At 49.2% G+C, this 21,492-nt stretch overlaps 1 gene segment (V, D, J or C); it reads right to left on the bottom strand.

Annotated features, from left to right (window-relative positions):
- Positions 1–340: 340 nt before the first annotated feature.
- Positions 341–4,595, bottom strand: LOC146342989 (Ig gamma-2A chain C region-like). The segment is given in 3 exon segments: positions 341–819; positions 1,748–2,050; positions 4,511–4,595. Coding segments are annotated over 3 exon segments (687 nt in total).
- Between the last annotated feature and the right edge of the window lie 16,897 nt (positions 4,596–21,492).

Here is a 21,492-nt window from a genome sequence, read left to right as displayed (position 1 = left end):
GTCAATAGTTAAGGAGGCTGGAGGCAGCACTGGTGAGATTTCGCGGAGCGGCAGGGCTTTGGGATGCCCTTGCCAGGTTCAGATGACACGAGAAGCCACCATGGGTATCAACAACCCTCAAACAAGCCGTGGGTCCTCAGCGTGGCTTGTTCATGAAAAATAAGCCACCCTGCAGAAACCACACTGCGTTTGGACAACCCCCCCCCCCGACAGGTTACCCATGGTGGGTCGTTGTGTCGTGAGAAGCCAGTCCGAGAATATTAAGCCCTTCTCCCCTTCATTGCAGAGCCTCCCTTCGCAAGTCACCGATTCCCCTGGAAGAGACCACAGCAAGGGATATCTGGGAATGGGTTCTCTTTTATTCAGCCTGAGGCCAAACATGCAAGCGTGGAAATTATCTATTAAGATTTCATCTGACCATGCTAGAGAGAAATCTGGGGCAGGGTGAAGGGTCACAATGCTGGACTACGGTGGTCTTCACTTTTCCCCTGGGATTTCCCCAAGATCCTCTGGATGGACTTTATGGGAGGCCTTCATGGACAACCATACAGGTGAACAAACTGCCTGTCTCCCTGGCAGGCTTTTTACTCATCAGCTTGCTGTACGGAAAGAAGGAACCATCGCTGTTGTCCTTCATAACCGGGGTGTTGACGTGGTTCTCTTCATTGCCATTCTTCAGCCACTGGATGGAAATGTCCCCTGGGAAGGACCATCTGAACAGGCAGGTGATGGACACCGTTGGTTCTTGAGATCGGCTGTTAGAACTGAGCTCCTTGCGGGGCAGGCGGAGGAGGTACGCTTGAGGGGCGCTGCAAATGCCTTTTTGAGCATAGAAATGAAAGGTATGAGGCAAAGGAAGAAGGCAATGGTGAGTCAGTTTAGGCCAAATCCGTGGAAGCAATGTGGGGGATGGGGCAGAAAGGGGAAGGCAGAAGATGAGGGGGTCTCTGAAAGGGGCCATGATAGTGTTCTCACAGACAAAGGGCAACTGCCGTAGGGACTTCCGGGAATGTTACTCGGGAGGCTGTGCCACAGTTCTGGACTGTTGATACACACTTTAGAACAGCAGTAGATGTTGCATCATTTCCCCACCTGGCAGTTTGCCTTATTTCTCAGAGTCCTCCTGCATTCTCCTTCCTGGGCAGGAGAAAGGGTACCTCTCTGGGACTGAGCTGTAGCACCCTGGAAGGAGAAGAGGAGGCCCTCCCCGGCAGCATTCACACGCATAAGTACTGGTACAAATGCCACTTTAAAAGGAATATCTCATCTGGACCAGAAGAGCTGCACTACGCGGGACTACTCGGAGCTGGATGCATCAGAGCACAAACTGGGCTAACAGAGATTTAAGGTACATCAGCACAGGCCTGTTTCCAGACTGTACAGACGTCCCCAAGCCTGTCTGTGGGAAGCTGGACAGGTGGGCGCTTGAAGGGCAAGCGTGGTTGGAACCCCCAAATCCCATGGGGCAGCCCTTGCACCGTTGCCATAGACACAGGGACCCCTCTGGCTGCTTCAGGATGTGAATTGGGCTCTGGATGCCAAGACACTGAGAACTGCCCCCGGCGGACACCCCCCCTCCTCATGTAGGTTGTCAGCTACATTGGGCAGGCACCATTGATTGTCTAAAGTGGTGGAAGTTCTGCTGGTGCTAAAAAGTCAGACAAATATTGTAACTATTTCCCTTTCTAGACTGATGGCCCATTGGAGGAAAAAAGAAAACAGGTAACAGTGGACCAGTCAGACTCACGTTCAAACTCCTTGATGATGGTGGAGCTGGTAGCCGTAGAGCTGACATTGCACCAGAATGTCTCAGATTCCCACCTGGCAGCTGGGATCGTGAGCTGACTTCTGAGGGTGTAGGAACCACGAGACGAGGAGGAGACTGCTGGGAAGGTTCGGATGCTGATGCGGGTGGCTCCTAAAAACGATTGTGCTGTGACTGGTCTAGAAGTGTAGCCAACAATGAAAGAAGCGATGCTGTCCTGGGAGGCGGTGGAGGGGTCCTGGGAAGAGGAGATCAGAGGAGACACAGTGGGGGCTGTGGGGGTGGCTGTGAGGGAAGAGATACAAAGACATGATGAGGATATGCTCTCCAGCAGAGGGCATGCGGGGGGGTGGCTAATGTGCGGGTTGCAAGGTGTCCCTCTCTCATGATATCCTCCTCACAACCATTATGTAAGGGAGTCAAGAAAGCTGAAAGACATCTGCCCGCCCACGTTCATCCATGGTTCTGACCTGATTGAAAGATGCCAAACTGACCCAGAATTGAGGGTGCTTCCAGACACGGCTTTTAGCTTGCAGTCACCCTGCCTCTTTCTAGATGTCGGCACCTCTGCTTATAACCCACCTGTGTTTTCCCACTGCTTCAGTCTGTTTTCTTTCTACAAAAAGACCCTTTAAGAAGGAAAAGATGGACCAGCTGCACCATGCCTTTGCACTGGGAATGCTGGGAGCACTCCTTCTGGAAGCACCCGGAGAGCATTGCCTCATTGCGCTTGCTGCTGCTTGGGACAGGGAGGGGAAAGGGGATCGCTACCATGCTGGAGCTCCACTTTCAAGCTTCTTTTCAGAGCCACAAGGACTAGAAATGTCCCCAAAGATTAATGGAAGCTGAGATTCACAGGATGCTGAATTCTATCCGGAAGACCCACAGCCCAGTTTAACAGCAATTGACAGACTGATGCTCTCTGAATTTGCCTGTGGGAAGGGGGCATGCTTTTGTGGAAAAGGGAAAGGAATGTGGGAAAATGGGAGTGGATTGGGAACAGTGTCCAGGGATTTGCTTTGGCCTCATTCTGACCCAGGTGGCAAAACTGTCTTGCCTGCACAGGGCTCAATTTGAATAGTCCTTCATGTTGCTCCTTGTGCAACAACAGGACTCAGTCCTGCAGAGTTACTTATGGAGCGGCATCTAAAAACTTGTCTTGACCTTCTCCATCCCGCTGAAGACCTACACAGGAAACAGGAGGAAGCTCTGGATGCTGCCTTCTCCGCTCCGACTCTCCGTTCATTTGCCCCACAAGATCAGGTGTTTGCTAGGAATGAAGGTGCTGGACCGAGGTGGGTTCCTTCCTCTATCACTGAGGTCACTGGACCTGTGCCAGACAAGGTTGAGTGTGCAGATGGGTGAGTGTGGCATTGCCACGCTGACCAGTGAGAAGGTGATCTGGCCAGAGTGGGTTGTCATCAGCAGACATAGCTGCTGAAGATCAACTGGAACTGATGTGTCTCTCTCACCAGCTGTTGAGGTGCCAGGACCACTAAGCAGTGGGAGCAATACTCCTTCCACACCTGCAGCTGTTCCTGAAAGAAAGTCATCTGAGCAATCGATGCCTAATCATCGACTGCAGGGACCGTGTCGTGAAAGGGTTCCTCCTCGTTGCACAAGTCCACTCACTCGTCATGGCAATTGGCCGTTTTCATGATTTTAGAGTTGGTTCTCATAAGTGTCTTCGCAAACAGTGAAGGCCATGCTTTTTGCTAGTCACGGAAGCGAGAACAATGCCCAGTAGTCGCTCTTTGCACTGTGCACCTTCTAACTGATCAGCGATGCTTCTTTCTGAACTGTGAGAAACTTATTTTGCTGCCAAGAAAGAAACGCTTTGGGGGGGGACCAGCCCGTGCTCTTTCTGACAGTTTTCTAACAGAGCGCAGCTTGCTCTATACAGTCCTGAGCAAATTGGCCTGTAGCCTGTTCGTGTCGGAGAAGGGGAAGGTGCACCACCTGCTCAGGTGAGCAGCTTTGAGGAACGACACCCGTCAGTAGAACTCAAGTTTTGTTTGGAAGGCTGCTGTGTGTGTGAGAATCTGCCATGGAGCAGGTATGCAAGGAGAATCGTCCTCATGTGCTGCTTTCCCAGCAGAAACAGGGCCCCTCCCTACCAGCCTGCCTCTCTCACCAGATTCAACCCCCGCACCCCCTGCCAAACAGTCTCAACTTCTCTTTCTCCTTCTCAGCCCTGATGCTCTGTGGTCAATGGCAGTTTCCCCAACTCTTAACATCCTGAGTCAGCTGTGAGAGGGGAGGGAGAGCGAGTGACTGAGCTTGGCTTAATATTAGTCCCTTGACTATCATTACATGTAAAAAAGCTTATTCTAAAAACTAAGTGACATAGAACTTGGAAGAAAAATTGTTCTTCCACCAACTCCAGTACAAGAAGAATAAAAAGCCATCGTTGTTCTGGGTGAAAATTTGTTGGCTTTTTCCGAAATTGTGACTAAAGCGGTCGCCATTTTGTATCTCAGTTTAACTTTTTGCCTTTGATATTTAAATCGGCCTTTCTTCCTCAGTTTTTCACCAGACTTGCGGACATTTTCAGGATATGTAAAAAGATCACTTCTTTCTGGCACCTTTCTGGCAGAAATCTCTGTGGGAAGGGGGAGGAAGGTGGGAGCAGAGGGGACCAGCTTTCCAGCAGGAATAAACCTGAGGGCCTGAGTTGGCTTTTAACGTGAGGCCTGCGGGAGAAGCTGAGAAGTCAGAGAGGGAAGGGAAGGAGGGTGATCCCACCTGTGGCATCTTGGCGAGCGGTCAATGGTAGGCTGTTTCCAAGGACAAGGGATCCCCAAAGGAGGAAGATGCTGCTGGTCTGCATTGTGGCGAAGAGGGCAAGATGGGGCTGGTTGCCTCCTGCGGTCTTGGCTCTGGAGACTGCTCCGAGGAGTCTGGCTTCTGATGGCGAGTAATGCTCCTCCCCCTGCAGTTTCAAGTGGCCGTAGCTGTGGAGAGCCAGGTAGCAGGCTGAACCCCCTGCCCTGCCCTGCCCTGCCCTGCTGGGAAGTGCCTAGCTGTCCTGGCTGATGGGCCAGAGAGAAGGCCATCCGAGGCTGATCTTATTGAGCAGCCTGTCTGGTGTTGCTGCAGGCGCTCCTTGTATGCTCCTTCCAGCTGGGCTGGAACCGTATAAGGTTTTAAAGGTCAAAACCAACACCTTGAATTTGGCCCTGGAAAACGACTGGTAACCAGTGCAACTCCTTCAGCACTGGAGTGATGTGATCTTGCCGGTGGCTGCCTTTAATCAGCGCTGTCCGGCTCACAGCTGACACCTGAGCCTCCATGGGCAGCTGGGAGTCTAAGATGACCCCCAGGCTGCAGACCTGGTCTTCCAAGGGTAGCCGTACCCCATTCAACACCAAGTCAACATCCCCCAACCTCCTCTTGTCTCCCACCAAAAGTACCTCGGTCTTGGCAGGGGTCAGCTTCAGCTTATTCCTCCCCATCCAGCCACTTGGACAGGGATTCTACGGCCAACCTTGGTGAAGATTTGAACGAGGGGTATAGCTGCGTGTCATCTGCATACTGATGACACCGCACCCCAAACCTCCTGATAGCCCCCAGCGGCTTCACATAGATGTTAAATAGCATCGGGGGAGGATGGAACCCTGTGGCACCCCACAAGTGAGTGGCCACGGGTCTGAAACCTCCTCTCCCAGTGCTACCCTCTGGTACCTGCCGGAGAGGAAGGACCAGAACCACCGAAATACGCTGTCTCCAATGCCCAACCCCTCCAGGCGGTCCAGGAGGATACCATGGTCAACTGTATCAAAAGCCACTGAGAGGTCGAGGAGAACAAGGAAGGAGCATTCGCCCCTATCCAGAGCGTTCCTCATATCATCCGCCAAGGCGACCAAGGCCGTTTCTGTCCCCTGCCCAGGCCTGAAGCCTGACTGAAATGGATCTAGATAATTGGCTTCTTCCAAGTGTGCCTTCAACTGCATCGCCACCACCTGCTCAATCACCTTGCCCCAAAATGGCAGATTCGAGACTGGGCGAAAGTTGTTCAGAACTTGGGGATCCAAGGAGGGCTTTTTTAAAAGCGGTCTTATCGCTGCCTCCTTGAGGGCTGATGGCATCACTCCCTCCTCAAGGGTGGCATTCACCACCGCCCTGATCCCCTCACCCAGCCTCTCTCTGCAGCTCATAATGAGCCAAGGTGGGCAAGGATCAAGTAAGCAGGTGGTCGGCCTTACAGATGAAAGCACCTTGTCCACTTCATCAGAAGGAAGAAGCTGGAACCGATCACACAAAACCGGTTTGCCACAGACCGCCTCTTGCTCACTAACTGTATCCACAGCGCACAGAATAACACACCTAATCCGATCAATTCTATCTGCAAAGTGCCGTGCCAAGGCCTCACGGGAGGCCTTAGAATGCTCCAGCGGTTCTGGAGCAGCTGGACCGACCAGGCTCCGGACCACTTGGAACAGCCTCCTGGGACAGCACTCTGCGTTTTGAGCCCAATTTAAAATGCTGGTTTTCACCTTTAAATCCTTAACCGGTTGGGCCAGTTATATTGTTGTTGTTGTTCAGTCGTTCAGTCGTGTCCGACTCTTCGTGACCCCATGGACCATAGCACGCCAGGCCTTCCTGTCCTGCGCTCTCTCCCGGAGCGTGCTCAAGTTCATATTCATTGCATCCGTGATGCTATCTAGCCATCTCATCCTCTGCCGTCCCCTTCTCCTTTTGCCTTCAGTCTTTCCCAGCATCAGGGTCTTTTCCAGGGAGTTTTCTCTTCGCATTAGGTGGCCAAAATATTGGAGCTTCAGCTTCATTATCTGTCCTTCCAATGAGCAGTCAGGGTTGATTTCCTTTAGGATGGACTGATTTGACCTCCTTGCAGTCCAGGGGACTCGTAAGAGTCTTCTCCAGCACCACAGTTCGAAAGCATCAATTCTTCAGCGCTCAGCCTTCCTTATAGTCCAGCTCTCACAGCCATACATTACTACTGGGAAAACCATAGCTTTGATTAGACGGACCTTTGTCGGCAAGGTGATGTCTCTGCTTCTTACTATGCTGTCTAGGTTTGCCATAGCTTTCCTCCCAAGGAGCAAGCGTCTTTTAATTTCATGGCTACAGTCACCGTCTGTGGTGATCTTGGAGCCCAAGAAAGTAAAATCTGTCACTGCTTCCATTTCTTCCCCTTCTATATGCCAGGAAGTGATAGGGCCAGATGACATGATCTTAGTTTTTTTAATGTTGAGTTTCAAACCAGCTTTTGCACTCTCCTCTTTCACCCTCAACAAGAGGCTCTTGAGATCCTCTTCGCTTTCTGCCATTAGGGTGGTATCGTCTGCATATCGGAGGTTGTTGATAATTCTCCCGGCAATCTTAATTCCGACCTGTGATTCATCCAACCCGGCATTTCTCATGATGTACTCTGCATATAAGTTAAATAAGCAGGGTGACAATATGCAGCCTTGTCGTACTCCTTTCCCAATTTTGAACCAATCGGTTGTTCCATCTCTGGTTCTTACTGTTGCTTCTTGACCCTCATACAGGTTTCTCAGGAGACAGGTAAGGTGGTCTGGTACTCCCATCACTTTAAGAATTTGCCACAGTTTGTTGTGATCCACACAATCAAAGGCTTTAGCGTAGTCAATGAAGCAGAAATAGACGTTTTTCTGGAATTCTCTTGCTTTCTCCATGATGCAGCGAATGTTGGCGATTTGATCTCTAGTTCCTCTGCCTCTTCAAAACCCAGCTTGTACTTCCGGTAGTTCTCGGTTCGCATACTGCTGAAGCCTAGCTTGTAGGATTTTGAGCATCACCTTGCTGGCATGTGAAATGAGCGCAATTGTGCGGTAGTTTGAACACTCTTTGGTGTTGTCCTTCTTTGGAATTGGAATGTAAACTGACCTTTTCCAGTCTTGTGGCCACTGTTGAGTGTTCCAGATTTGTTGGCATATTGAATGCAGCACTTTAACAGCATCATCTTTTAGGATTTTAAATAGCTCAGCTGGAATACTGTCATCTCCGCTAGCTTTGTTGTTACTAATGCTTCCTAAGGCCCACTTGACTTCACTCTCTAGGATGTCCGGCTCAAGTTCAGTGACCGCACTATCATGGCTATCAGGGACATTCAGATCTTTCCTGTATAGTTCTTCTGTGTATTCTTGCCACCTCTTCTTAATCTCATCTGCTTCTGTTAGGTCCCTGCCTTCTTTGTCCTTTATCATGCCCGTCTTTGCACAAAACGTTCCCTTGAGATCTCCAATTTTCTTGAAGAGATCTCTAGTCTTTCCCATTCTGTTGTTTTCCTCGATTTCTTTGCATTGTTCATTTAAGAAGGCCTTCTTGTCTCTCCTTGCTATTCTCTGGAACTCTGCATTCAGTTGGGTATATCTTCCCCTTTCTCCCTTGCTTTTCGCTTCCCTTCTTTCGTGAGCTACTTGTAAAGCCTCATCAGACAACCACTTGGCTTTCTTGCATTTCTTTTTCTTTGGGACGGATTTCGTTGCTGCCTCCTGAACAATGTTACGGACCTCCGTCCATAGTTCCTCAGGCACTCTGTCTATCAGGTCTAATCCCTGAAATCTATTCCTCACCTCCACTGTATATTCATCAGGGATATGATTTAGGTCATACCTGAACGGTTTAGTGGTTTTCCCGACGTTCTTCAATTTAAGCCGAAATTTTGCAAGAAGCAGCTCATGATCTGAGCCACAGTCAGCTCCAGGTCTTGTTTTTACTGACTGTATGGAGCTTCTCCATCTTTGGCTGCAAAGGACATAATCAATCTGATTTCGATATTGACCATCTGGTGACGTCCATGTGTAGAGTCGCCTCTTGTGCTGTTGGAAAAGAGTGTTTGCTATGATCAGCGTGTTCTCTTGGCAAAACTCTATTAGCTTTTGTCCTGCTTCATTTTGTACACCAAGGCCATGCCTGCCTGTTATCCCGGTGATTTCTTGACTTCCTACTTTAGCATTCCAATCCCGTATGATGAAGAGGACATCTTTTTTTGGTGTTAGTTCTAGAAGGTGTTGTAGGTCTTCATAGAACCGATCAACCTCAGCTTCTTCGGCCTCAGTGGTTGGGGCATAGACTTGAATTACTGTGATGTTGAATGGTTTGCCTTGGATTCGTACTGAGATCATTCTATCATTTTTAAGATTGTACCCCAGTACTGCTTTTCCCACCCTTTTGTTGACTATGAGTGCTACTCCATTTCTTCTAAGGGATTCTTGCCCACAATAGTAGATATGATGGTCACCTGAATTAAATTCGCCCATGCCTGTCCATTTTAGTTCGCTGATTCCCAAGATGTCGATGTTCAATCTTGCCATCTCATGTTTGACCACCTCCAGCTTACCTTGATTCATTGATCTGACATTCCATGTTCCTAAACAATATTGTTCTTTACAGCATCGGATTTTCTTTTCACCGCCAGACACATCCACAGCTGAGTGTCCTTTCGGGTTTGGCCCAGCCGCTTCACTCTTTCTGGCGCTACTTGGAAATACCCTCTGCTCTTCCCCAGTAGCATATTGGACACCTTCCGACCTGAGGGGCTCATCTTCCGGCGTCATCTCTTTTAGCCTTGTGATACGTTCCATGGGGTTTTCTTGGCAAGAATACTGGAGTGGGTTGCCATTTCCTTCTCCAGTGGACCACATTTTGTCAGAACTCTCTGCCATGACCTGTCCGTCTTGGGTGGCCCTGCATGGCATAGCTTATGGCTTCACTGAGTTACGCAAGCCCCTTCGCCACAACAAGGCAGTGATCCATGAAGGGGGGCCAGTTATATACCTATTTATTTATTTATTTATTTATTTATTTATAATACTTTCATACCGCCTAATATATTTAAATCCTTCAGGTGTTCGCATTCAAATACAACAGAGCAAGATAAAAACAAGATAAATTAACTCCTGATCTAAAATTAAGAATATTTAAAATAACACAGGCTGATAGAACATGTCGCAAGTGAGGGCAAGCTTGTGAGAATGGGTGTGTTTCGCACTTGCCACCATTTCTGCCTCCCAGCCACGTGTCGGAGAATGTTCCGAAGGACGGCTGCCCCCCCGGGAACTCCCACTTGTGTCCCGCTCCTTGGCGACGTTCCAGGGCCTGCAGAAGGGCGAGTAAGGCCTCCTCAGAAGGTCTTAGGGGATGCGGGGTAGGTGCAAGGGAAGTCGGCCAGCTAGGCATCCTGGTGCCAAGTCTCTTTGGGCTTTGTAGGTCAACAACGAAACCTTGGTCGTGGCTCAGTAGCTCAGAGGCAGGCAGGGCAGCTCTTTCAGCACAGGTGTGGCAGGCGTATGTCCAGGTGCTCCGCTGAGCATCTCAGCTGCTCCATTCCGCACCGGCTGGAGCTTGGGGACCGGGGCAAGGGCAACCCCTCACAGAGCACGGTACAGTAGTCTAAGTATGAGGCTACACGTGCACGGACGGCACGGGCTATGCTGTCCAGATCCAGGAATGGGCGTACTTGGCGCACCATTGTAAACCTGCAATGCCCGTTCTGATTGAACGTCCATCCAAATTGAACGTCAGTCCAATTTTGTTTCTTGGTCAGATTTATTCCATCAGAACTGTAAGGCAGTTCCTTCTCCGGTCCTCCCCTCACAGGCCGCGAACCTCCACTGGCGCGGAATGTCCATCCAGTTCTGTGCAGATCCTGCACGAGGAAGACCTCTCACTGCTTCTTTGTTCTTGTTCTTTTCTTTTTAAAAAATGCAGACATACATATGTATACGTCCATGGCAATGAATACATAGGGAATGCATATATACGAAAATTCAATGTACTGGCGATTAGACATAGGCTTGAACAAAAGTGGACCAGATATCCAAGTGGGTATCCGTTTGAAGGTGGCGTCTATATGCCACCCAGTAAAATGCAGGGCCGCGGTGGCTTAGTGGTTAAGACGCTGAACTGCAGACTGGAAGGTCAGCAGGACAGCAGTTCGAGACCCGGGTGCCGCGTGACGGAGTGAGCTCCCGTCTTCAGGCCCAGCTCCTGCCAACCTCGCAGTTCGAAAGCAAGACATTGCAAGTAGATAAATAGGTACCGCCTCGGCGGGAAAGGTAACAGCGTTCCGTGCACCTCGGTGTTCAGTCATGCCGGCCACATGACCACGGAAGCGTCTTCGGACAGCGCTGGCTCTTCGGCTTAGAAACGGGGATGAGCACTGCACCCTAGAGTCGGACACGACTGGTTGGGGACACCTTTACCTTTTTACCTTTAAAATGCTGAAAGGGTTAAAAGGTCCTTGTGGCAAAATCACAATGCTTGTTGTGTGGAGTCTATATTAGCTTTTATATGTGTTTGGTGTGTTAAATAGAACCCAGGACAGTTAGGCTTAACTCTTTGGGAGTGAGCGAGCAAGCGAGCGAGTGAAAGGCAGGAGGGGTGTGTGTGTGTGTGTGTGTGTATGTGTAGACTGGGGGCTTCTTCACACAGAATGTTTATCCTGCTATTGAGATTCTCACTCGGGGCAGTTCGTGGGCCCTTTAGATGACGTTGTGAACCTCCGGGGCATCTCCTGCTCGAAGTGTCCTTAATTCCATTATTAAACAGATCAGAGATACTGAGCTATCAAATTACCCCGCTTGAGTTCCCTCTGTGAAAAAGGAAAAGGCACAAGAAGAGGAGCGAAACCAATGGAACATATGGAAGACTCGGATAAGGGGGAGAAGGAAGGGGAGAGAGGAAGGGGGAAGGAAGTGCATGTCAAGGGAGAAAGGAAACAGATGCTAGTGGAGGCAGGGGCATTTTTTTAAAAAATTAGCATTTTAGCTTTCTAGACTTTTAACTTTGCTGTTTTAAATTTGTATTTTAAATTCCTGCACTGCTGCTAGGTTTTATTGTGGTTGTACTGTTATATTGTGGTTTTAATGTTCTGTACATTTTATATTGTTTTATTGTGGGCCATTTGGTTTTAATTTGTGTGAACCGCCCAGAGAGCTTCGGCTATTGGGCGGTATAGAAATGAAATAAATAAATAAATATTCTTGAGTGTTCACTGGCTGATCATTGTGGAACCATTGCACAGAAAAAATTTCCAGAGAGAAACCTTGCAACAGGCAAGTGATGGTGGCCTTAACCTCCCCCCACCCAACAAAAACACTGGGTTTTTTATTTATTGAATTTCATGGGATTTATGATGGTGGAGGTGAATTTTGGATACTATTCAGTTGGCAACAAACTCACTCACAGCCTGGACCTTACACAATGTCGACATCTAATAAAAAAACAAAGCTGGGTTTATGAGTTCAACCCATTTTCAAATTCATACATGAGACCCAGAAGTTGTCCTCTCTCTCATAATAATACTAATAATATGCCAAGGCTGAAATCTTGTATGCACCTCCTGGGAGTATGGCCCATTGTACTTAGCGGGATTTTTTCCGAGTAGGCACATGTGATTGAAATGCAAATGGAGCAAAGGTGGGGTGAAAGAGGCCGGGGGCAGAAACAAGGTGCTCATTTCGATGCATCGCTCATCCCTGCAGAGTATACTCTTCCTTCTCTCCCAACCAACGTGGAGGAATGCTTGACAATGACACAGCCAGGAAAGTCTTCAGTTCTTCCATCATGTTGAATTAGGTTCCTTCAGCAATGAGTCCCACTGAATCAAGGAGGGATATCTTTGCAGTTCTGATTTTCTGCAGGTTCTTGCCCACATTGTAGCCCCCTAGAGTTCAATGGGGCTCAGTTCCATGGGAAAACAGCATTGTGGAGTTGAAAGGAGTGGGGACAGAAGTCAGAAACTGGGGTGTGGGGGTGTGTGGTGAAACAACATGGATATCACATATATTCCCTTTCTTAAACCTTGGGATTAGGTTCTACAGAGTTCCGTGAAGCAGTGTTTAACCAACTACTCAGACATAGCGTAGAATTAGGGAATGCTGCCCCAACTATAAACAAGTTAAGCACTGCCCCCAAAATGAATCTTCTGCGTCTTGAAGGAACTCAGCAGCTTGTTCCTATGACCTAGGCATGGAACGGACACCACCGCTAGAGACAAAAGATGAACAAAATAAAGATTTTTATGAATTGGATTTTTAACATGAAGGAATTAAGGGTTACTCTTCAAAAACAAGTTAGATTGCTTTTGTGTATTTTGGTTAGATATGCTTGGTATCATTCCTCAGATGCAGGACCGTCTCCCTGCACTAAAGAAGTTGTAACAGCTCCTCCCTCACTTTTCTTTAAACTCCACCACAGCCTATTGCACTCAGCCAAACACAGATGCTCTGCTGCTGTCTTCCTCTGCCTTCCTGCTACCTCTGGCTTTTAGGATGCTGCTTCTCTGCTTTCACCATAGTGCGAGGGACTCTTGCTTGAAGCCTTCCGGTGCGGGCTCTGCTGCCCACTTGGAGCTTCACCACAACCACACAGTGAGGCTTCCTTCTCCCCTCACCAACCGCCTCCAGTCTCCAGTCCTACCCCCATCAGGGGTCTCTCAGGCTGGAAGCCTCGCTCCCTTCTCAGAACAGTTCCCTCCAGCGACCAGCTCTCTTCCAACTGACCCCCACACGTCTCCAGCTGTCAACTGCACGACACACAATAGCAAAGCCAAGGCTTCTGGCCTATTCAGTTGCATTGTGACCACACTCACAGGACACAAACGCTACAGAACATAAACACATGAAACAAAAAACACATCAAACAAGAACAAACCAATGCGTTCATAAGAACATGTAGTGATTAAATACCAGATGCACCTTTCAGGCTGTGCCAGAACTTTCGCAGGTGGAATTTCCCGAAAAGCAAAGAAATTCAGATTGCTACGACCTTTCAAGATGTTTCCTCTCTTGTGCTGGGTGGTCTTTACTCTGCCACACCTCCATTCTTATCAGCACTAAAATTGAAAAATGAAGGGCAGGAGACGCATAATTGCATTATATTACACGGGATCTGTGGTGGTTAGATTTCATATCACATCGGGGCCTCCAGGGAAAAGCACTCCATGAAAAATGTATGTTTTCTAGGGCAATACAACTAATCAGATGGCACAAAGATATCTCATGGATCAATTCTGTTTCATAGGTAAGACATTTGGATAAGACATATGGACCACTCCAATGCTTTTAACATGCCTGGATACTTGCTCTTCTGGAGGGCATTTTGATCCATGGACCAAAGACGCCCTTTGTAAACTGTGCTTTCAGCTCACAGTACCATTATTCTCTGTAAATGAGTTCCTACATCTGTGGTTTGCACAATGGCCATTAACATTCCATGCTGTTGTTGAAAGTTGAGAGTGCTTCTGTGTGTTTTGGTTGAATATGTGTGGATACCTTTCCTAATATGTAGAAGAGTCTCCCAGAACTAAATAAACTTTCATCGCTTTGCCATGAGGACAGATTTCCCTAAATTCCACCCCAACCATTTGCTCACAACTCAAAATACATGTTGTACTCTTGTCTTTCTCTTCCTCCAGCTCTTCCTGCTGCATCGGGATATTAGGATGATTCCATGTGATGGACTCGTGCTGAAGTTCATTCTAACCAGACCCTACTTGAAGCCTTCTGGTGCTGGCCTCTGTCAGGAAACGTGGCTTCCTCCTCCACTGGCCAACCAGCTCTGGCCTCCATCTTTACTCCCATCAGGGTCTCCCAGGCTGGAACATTTGCTCCTTTCTGAGGACGGATTCCTTCAGCTACCAGCTCTCTTCCAGCTGGCCACCACGCATCTCCTCCTGTCAACTGCCCAACACACAAGAACAAAGCCAAGGCTCCTGGCCTACTCAGTTGCACTATAACCACACTCAGGGGTCACTCAGTGAATACAAACACTACACAACACAAACACATAGATTAAAATACAGCAGACAGGGCCTACACCATTCTTTGCAACCAAAGCCATGGCAAAATTTGAAGCTGAATATGTAACTCATGAAAAGAATGGAAGAAATGGTAAACACATTCCATTCTACTTTGCTTTTACCACTGCTATGGCATGTGGGCTTGACAAAACCATTACCTACTTGTTGATTCCCCAGCACAAAAAACATGCCAGTGTGTTCGTGGGAACATCTCGTGATTAAAATGCTGGATACATCTCTCTGTCTGTGCCAGAACTGGCCCAGGTGGAACGTTCCAAAAAAGCCAATACATTGGGATTGCTGTGCCCGGCCATGATGTCTCCTCTGTTGCACTGGATGGTCTTTGCTCTGCCACATCTCCATTCTGATCAGCACTAAAATTGAAAAAGGAATAGCAAAGGACACATAATTGTATTACATTACGTGTGATCTGTGCAGGTTAGATTTCACATCACATCGTAGCTTTCAGGGGAAAACACTGACTTGTCCCTCCCCCTGAATTATAGCAGAAATTCACACACACTTACACACACACACATACACACACGCACACATGACCTTCCACAAATGGGGGAAAGAAATGGGGGGCGGGATTTTGGCTCCAGCCTAGCAAAGAGGGCTTTCTGGAAAGCTGTTCATGTGAAAGAGGCTATTGGTGACCTTTGCAGTTTGCCCCTGTAGTACATGCAGAGCACAGGACTACAAAAGGGAAGGTGAGTGACAGACCTATTATGCCAACAGATTTCCTGACTAGGGGATGGGTGATGATAGGGGCTTGCTGCTTTGCAGACAGAGAAGAGAGAGGGGAGATTTGGGGTCTGCCAGGCTACGGGCCGTTTGAAATGTAGAGGGAGGTGCATTATACCAAGTCCATATTTGCAATCAGAAGCCAGACTCCTCATTGCAGAGTCACAAATGTTCCTCCTTGGAGGCCCTTGTCCAGATGCCCCCACTGAACGCAGCATGGTGGGCGGCTACAAAGGAGAAGGCCTTTTCAGTGGAATCACCTCGCCAGGTGATTCCACAGGTGATTCCACAATCACATTCTGGTTGTGGAATCACCTCGCCAGGGAGCCTGTTGCACTGATGTAGCACATCCACAGCCTCACCTGATGAGGATGAAAAAGAGAAGCTGAACTGTGTGTGATCAGGAGTACCAGCAGGGTCATCCTCCCCCTGTCTTGTTCCCAACACAGGTCATTGCACACGGCGAACAAGACCATTTCCGTGCCAGAATATGACCTGGACCCTGACTGAAATGGATCCAGATGGTGTCAGGAGGCGCCCTAGCAGCCTCTTTCAGTAGACTCCAATAGCCAACTCAAGACACAGACGAAAGGATTCTTTTCAAGGCTTTAATCCTTTTACAACTTAATGACTCTTTCAGATGCTAATCACCAGCGACTAAGCAAGGAACAGCAGAGTAGCCTATGCGCCGAGTAGGCAGTTGATCCCCGTTTGAAGGAGAGTCACTTGAAGACCCTGAACTTATGGGCTAGGGAGAGATCCTCCCTCTTTCCCTTGGGTCCACGGGAAGCGGCCGTTGCTTGCGTGCCAAACGGGCGCTACGCCTCCTTTCCACACCCTCCATCGCTCATCACTCTTTGCGTCTGCGTCGAGCGTCCAGCAAGCCCCCCTCCAGCACTTTCTCACTGCTAGGATCACTATCTCTCTCAGGAATGCCAGCAGGAGGAATCTCTGCCAGCTGCTGTGTCTGTGAGGGATGAGCTGGCTCCTCTCCCATGGATTGCTGATCCTCCTCAGAATCAGAACTGCTGTGGGGTTCTATCAGCTCAGTTTCCACCCTGACACTCGGTCCCATCCAAGAGTGTCTGGAGCTGGTTGGCCACTGCCTGCTCAAGGACCTTGCCCTAGCATCTGTGTTCGAAAGCAATCTTCCCCACCTGAAACCTCCAGATGCGTTGGACTACAATTCCCATAATGCTAGAGTCCGCTACCTGTATGATTAGGGGAGTTGCAGTCCAGTACATCTGGAAGGCACCAGGTTGGGGAAGGCTGTTCTCAAGCTTCCAGCCTTCAAACTCTCTTCAAAGGCAGGCAGGCACTCTCACACACAGTGCATTACGGTAGCCTAACATGGAGGTTCCCGGGGCATGCATGGCTTGGCAAGGCTACCCAGTCCAGAAGGCATCACAGCCAATGCGCCAGCCTCTGTTTCCAGATCTTTTTGAGATGGAGTAACCAGGAACGATCTCTGGATGTGCCCTGAAGGTTGACAACATCATGAAAATGACCTGCAAATGTCTGTGAGTGAGCAATCTGAAAAGCAGGATAAAAGCTCCATGTGAAGAAGCCGACAAACAACATTACATCAGAGTTTGCAACCAATTCGGATTGCATCCAAGTACCTGAAAAGACTGCCAAATGCCAGTCCCTTCCTTCTTGCATTAACTGGGGGAGCTATAGGGATTTACTGTCTTCCCCCTCTACTCTAGTCCCCTTTTCCCCTTCACTCTAGTCTTCCCCCTTTGGGTCAGTGTAATCCATGGGATTGCCACTTTTTTTCTTAGTAGGGTTCCTGTGTCTTTAACCAGTATACATTGAATAACAGTGCAATCCTACGCATGCCTACTCAGAAATAAATCCTATTGAGTTCAATGGGTTTAAGGTTTTGGTGCTAGTGTACAAAGACCAAAACCACTTGGGATCACCTGAGAGAGTGCCTTCTCCCTTACCAATCTGCCCAGTCACTGAGGTCATCAAAGGGCATGCTCCTGTTCATTCCACATGGACTTATGATGATCAAAATCTTTTCTCCTGGTCGTACACCCAATGAAGTTTGAAAGCAGCCTGAAGCACAAATTAGCAGCTGAAACGTCTCCCGCTATGCCAAAAAAGGCTGGGAACCCCAAGTGAAAAGGTTTCAGTAATGTATCCAGACTAGAGGGTTACAACTTGCAAGCTGATGACCCACCTGGGTTTTTTTCTCACAAGTCAAAGTCGAAACCTCATGGGCATCTCTACACCAACCTAAAATCCCGCATTGAAAACAGGGATTTCTGCTTCCGTTTTAAATGCAGGATCACAACTGACTCCCTTTTCCATGCGCTTCCTTTCCCCCTCCACTTTCCCCCTCCTTCTCCCCCATCGCTGAGTCTTCCATTATCTTATATAAATAATTATATATAAGGAGCGCCTCCAGCAACACCAGACAGGCCGCTCAACAAGATCAGCCTCGGATGGCCTTCTCTCTGCCCCATGAGCCGGGACAGCCAGGCTGGTGAGGACGAGGGAAAGGGCCTTCTCTGCGGTGGCCCCCACACTCTGGAACACCCTCCCTAGGGAACTCCGCCATGCCCCCTCTTTAATGAGCTTCCGCCACGCATTGAAAACTTGGTTGTTGAGGCAGGCATTTGGGGTGGGTTAGGGTTTTTTTTAGAAATATGATGTTTTAAAGTCTAATTTTATTGTTTTAAACTGTTTGTACCATTGTACATGGCCCAGAGTGGCTGGGTGACCGGCCAGATGGGTGATTAAGACATGTAATTAATTAATTAATTAATTAATAATCTTTCATTGATCTCGCTCCTCTTCTTGCCACTTAGGAATCTGAAGCAGAACACTTCCTTTCCCCCGCCCCTTTCCCCCTCCTTCTCCCCCATAGCTCAGTCTTCCATTATCTTATATATATATATAATTATATATATAAGGCGCGCCTCCAGCAACACCAGACAGGCCACCCAACAAGATCACCCTCGGATGGCCTTCTCTCTGTCCCATCTGACTTTTTACCACCAGCAGAAATTCCACCACTTTAGACAATAAATGGTCCCTGCCCAATGTAGCTGACAACCTACATGAGGGTGGGGGTGTCCGCCAGGGGCAGTTCTTGATCTCTTGGCATCCAGAGCCGAATGCACATACTGAAGCAGCCAGAGGGGTCCCTGTGTCTATGGCAACGGTGCAAGGGCTGCCCCATGGGATTTGGGGGATTCTAACCACGCTTGCCCTTCAAGCACCCACCTGTCCAGCTTCCCAGGACAGGCTTGGGGACGTCTGCACAGTCTGGAAACAGGCCTGTGCTGATGTACCTTAAATCTCTGTTAGCCCAGTTTGTGCTCTGATGCATCCAGCTCCGAGTAGTCCCGCATGTTGTGGCCCTTCTGGTCCACGCAAGACACACAGCATCCTACTGAGCTCAACACAAACACCGGCTTCAGCTAATTTTGCTTTCACTCTGTAACGATATCACTGAGGTGCTGCCCCACCGTGGCTCCCAGACAGACGTCAACTGCTTTAACCCTCAGCCTCTGTTATTGGGACACTGTAGGTCTGCAAAGTGGGCTGGGAATCCCTTAGCAGAGAATGCTCAGTGCCCATCCCACACTCCAAGCCCTGGGGAGAAGCCATGGCAGTGAAACTGACGGTTAAACAGGTATAGGTTTGTAGCACGGATACACCCGGAGAGAGGAGCTGCAGTGAGTTGGGGGGCAGATGAGAGATGGCTTTTTCAAGCAGCATTTGTACCACTCCTTTAAAAGGCAAGCCTTTTAAAAAAGCCCTCCTTGGATCCCCAAGTTCTGAACAACTTTCGCCCAGTCTCGAATCTGCCATTTTGGGGCAAGGTGATTGAGCAGGTGGTGGCGATGCAGTTGAAGGCACACTTGGAAGAAGCCAATTATCTAGATCCATTTCAGTCAGGCTTCAGGCTTGGGCAGGGGACAGAAACGGCCTTGGTCGCCTTGGCGGATGATATGAGGAGCGCTCTGGATAGGGGCGAATGCTCCTTCCTTGTTCTCCTCGACCTCTCAGTGGCTTTTGATACTGTTGACCATGGTATCCTCCTGGACCGCCTGGAGGGGTTGGGCATTGGAGACAGCGTATTTCGGTGGTTCTGGTCCTTCCTCTCCGGCAGGTACCAGAGGGTAGCCCTGGGAGAGGAGGTTTCGGACCCGTGGCCACTCACTTGTGGGGTGCCACAGGGTTCCATCCTCCCCCGATGCTATTTAACATCTATGTGAAGCCGCTGGGGGCTATCAGGAGGTTTGGGGTGCGGTGTCATCAGTATGCAGATGACACGCAGCTATACCCCTCGTTCAAATCTTCACCAAGGTTGGCCGTAGAATCCCTGTCCAAGTGGCTGGATGGGGAGGAATAAGCTGAAGCTGACCCCTGCCAAGACCGAGGTACTTTTGGTGGGAGACAAGAGGAGGTTGGGGGATGTTGACTTGGTGTTGAATGGGGTACGGCTACCCTTGGAAGACCAGGTCTGCAGCCTGGGGGTCATCTTAGACTCCCAGCTGCCCATGGAGGCTCAGGTGTCAGCTGTGAGCCGGACAGCGCTGATTAAAGGCAGCCACCGGCAAGATCACATCACTCCAGTGCTGAAGGAGTTGCACTGGTTACCAGTCGTTTTCCAGGCCCAAAGGTGTTGGTTTTGACCTTTAAAACCTTATACGGTTCCAGCCCAGCTGGAAGGAGCATACAAGGAGCGCCTGCAGCAACACCAGACAGGCTGCTCAATAAGATCAGCCTCGGATGGCCTTCTCTCTGGCCCATCAGCCAGGACAGCTAGGCACTTCCCAGCAGGGCAGGGCAGGGCAGGGCAGGGGGTTCAGCCTGCTACCTGGCTCTCCACAGCTACGGCCACTTGAAACTGCAGGGGGAGGAGCATTACTCGCCATCAGAAGCCAGACTCCTCGGAGCAGTCTCCAGAGCCAAGACCGCAGGAGGCAACCAGCCCCATCTTGCCCTCTTCGCCACAATGCAGACCAGCAGCATCTTCCTCCTTTGGGGATCCCTTGTCCTTGGAAACAGCCTACCATTGACCGCTCGCCAAGATGCCACAGGTGGGATCACCCTCCTTCCCTTCCCTCTCTGACTTCTCAGCTTCTCCCGCAGGCCTCACGTTAAAAGCCAACTCAGGCCCTCAGGTTTATTCCTGCTGGAAAGCTGGTCCCCTCTGCTCCCACCTTCCTCCCCCTTCCCACAGAGATTTCTGCCAGAAAGGTGCCAGAAAGAAGTGATCTTTTTACATATCCTGAAAATGTCCGCAAGTCTGGTGAAAAACTGAGGAAGAAAGGCCGATTTAAATATCAAAGGCAAAAAGTTAAACTGAGATACAAAATGGCGACCGCTTTAGTCACAATTTCGGAAAAAGCCAACAAATTTTCACCCAGAACAACGATGGCTTTTTATTCTTCTTGTACTGGAGTTGGTGGAAGAACAATTTTTCTTCCAAGTTCTATGTCACTTAGTTTTTAGAATAAGCTTTTTTACATGTAATGATAGTCAAGGGACTAATATTAAGCCAAGCTCAGTCACTCGCTCTCCCTCCCCTCTCACAGCTGACTCAGGATGTTAAGAGTTGGGGAAACTGCCATTGACCACAGAGCATCAGGGCTGAGAAGGAGAAAGAGAAGTTGAGACTGTTTGGCAGGGGGTGCGGGGGTTGAATCTGGTGAGAGAGGCAGGCTGGTAGGGAGGGGCCCTGTTTCTGCTGGGAAAGCAGCACATGAGGACGATTCTCCTTGCATACCTGCTCCATGGCAGATTCTCACACACACAGCAGCCTTCCAAACAAAACTTGAGTTCTACTGACGGGTGTCGTTCCTCAAAGCTGCTCACCTGAGCAGGTGGTGCACCTTCCCCTTCTCCGACACGAACAGGCTACAGGCCAATTTGCTCAGGACTGTATAGAGCAAGCTGCGCTCTGTTAGAAAACTGTCAGAAAGAGCACGGGCTGGTCCCCCCCCAAAGCGTTTCTTTCTTGGCAGCAAAATAAGTTTCTCACAGTTCAGAAAGAAGCATCGCTGATCAGTTAGAAGGTGCACAGTGCAAAGAGCGACTACTGGGCATTGTTCTCGCTTCCGTGACTAGCAAAAAGCATGGCCTTCACTGTTTGCGAAGACACTTATGAGAACCAACTCTAAAATCATGAAAACGGCCAATTGCCATGACGAGTGAGTGGACTTGT

The sequence above is a fragment of the Heloderma suspectum genome, chromosome 6 (assembly GCF_057233095.1).
Source record: "Heloderma suspectum isolate Gila_16-S chromosome 6, 16-S_ref, whole genome shotgun sequence".
NCBI classification, from domain to species: Eukaryota; Metazoa; Chordata; class Lepidosauria; order Squamata; family Helodermatidae; genus Heloderma; species Heloderma suspectum.
This window is presented reverse-complemented; position numbering and strand designations above follow the sequence as displayed.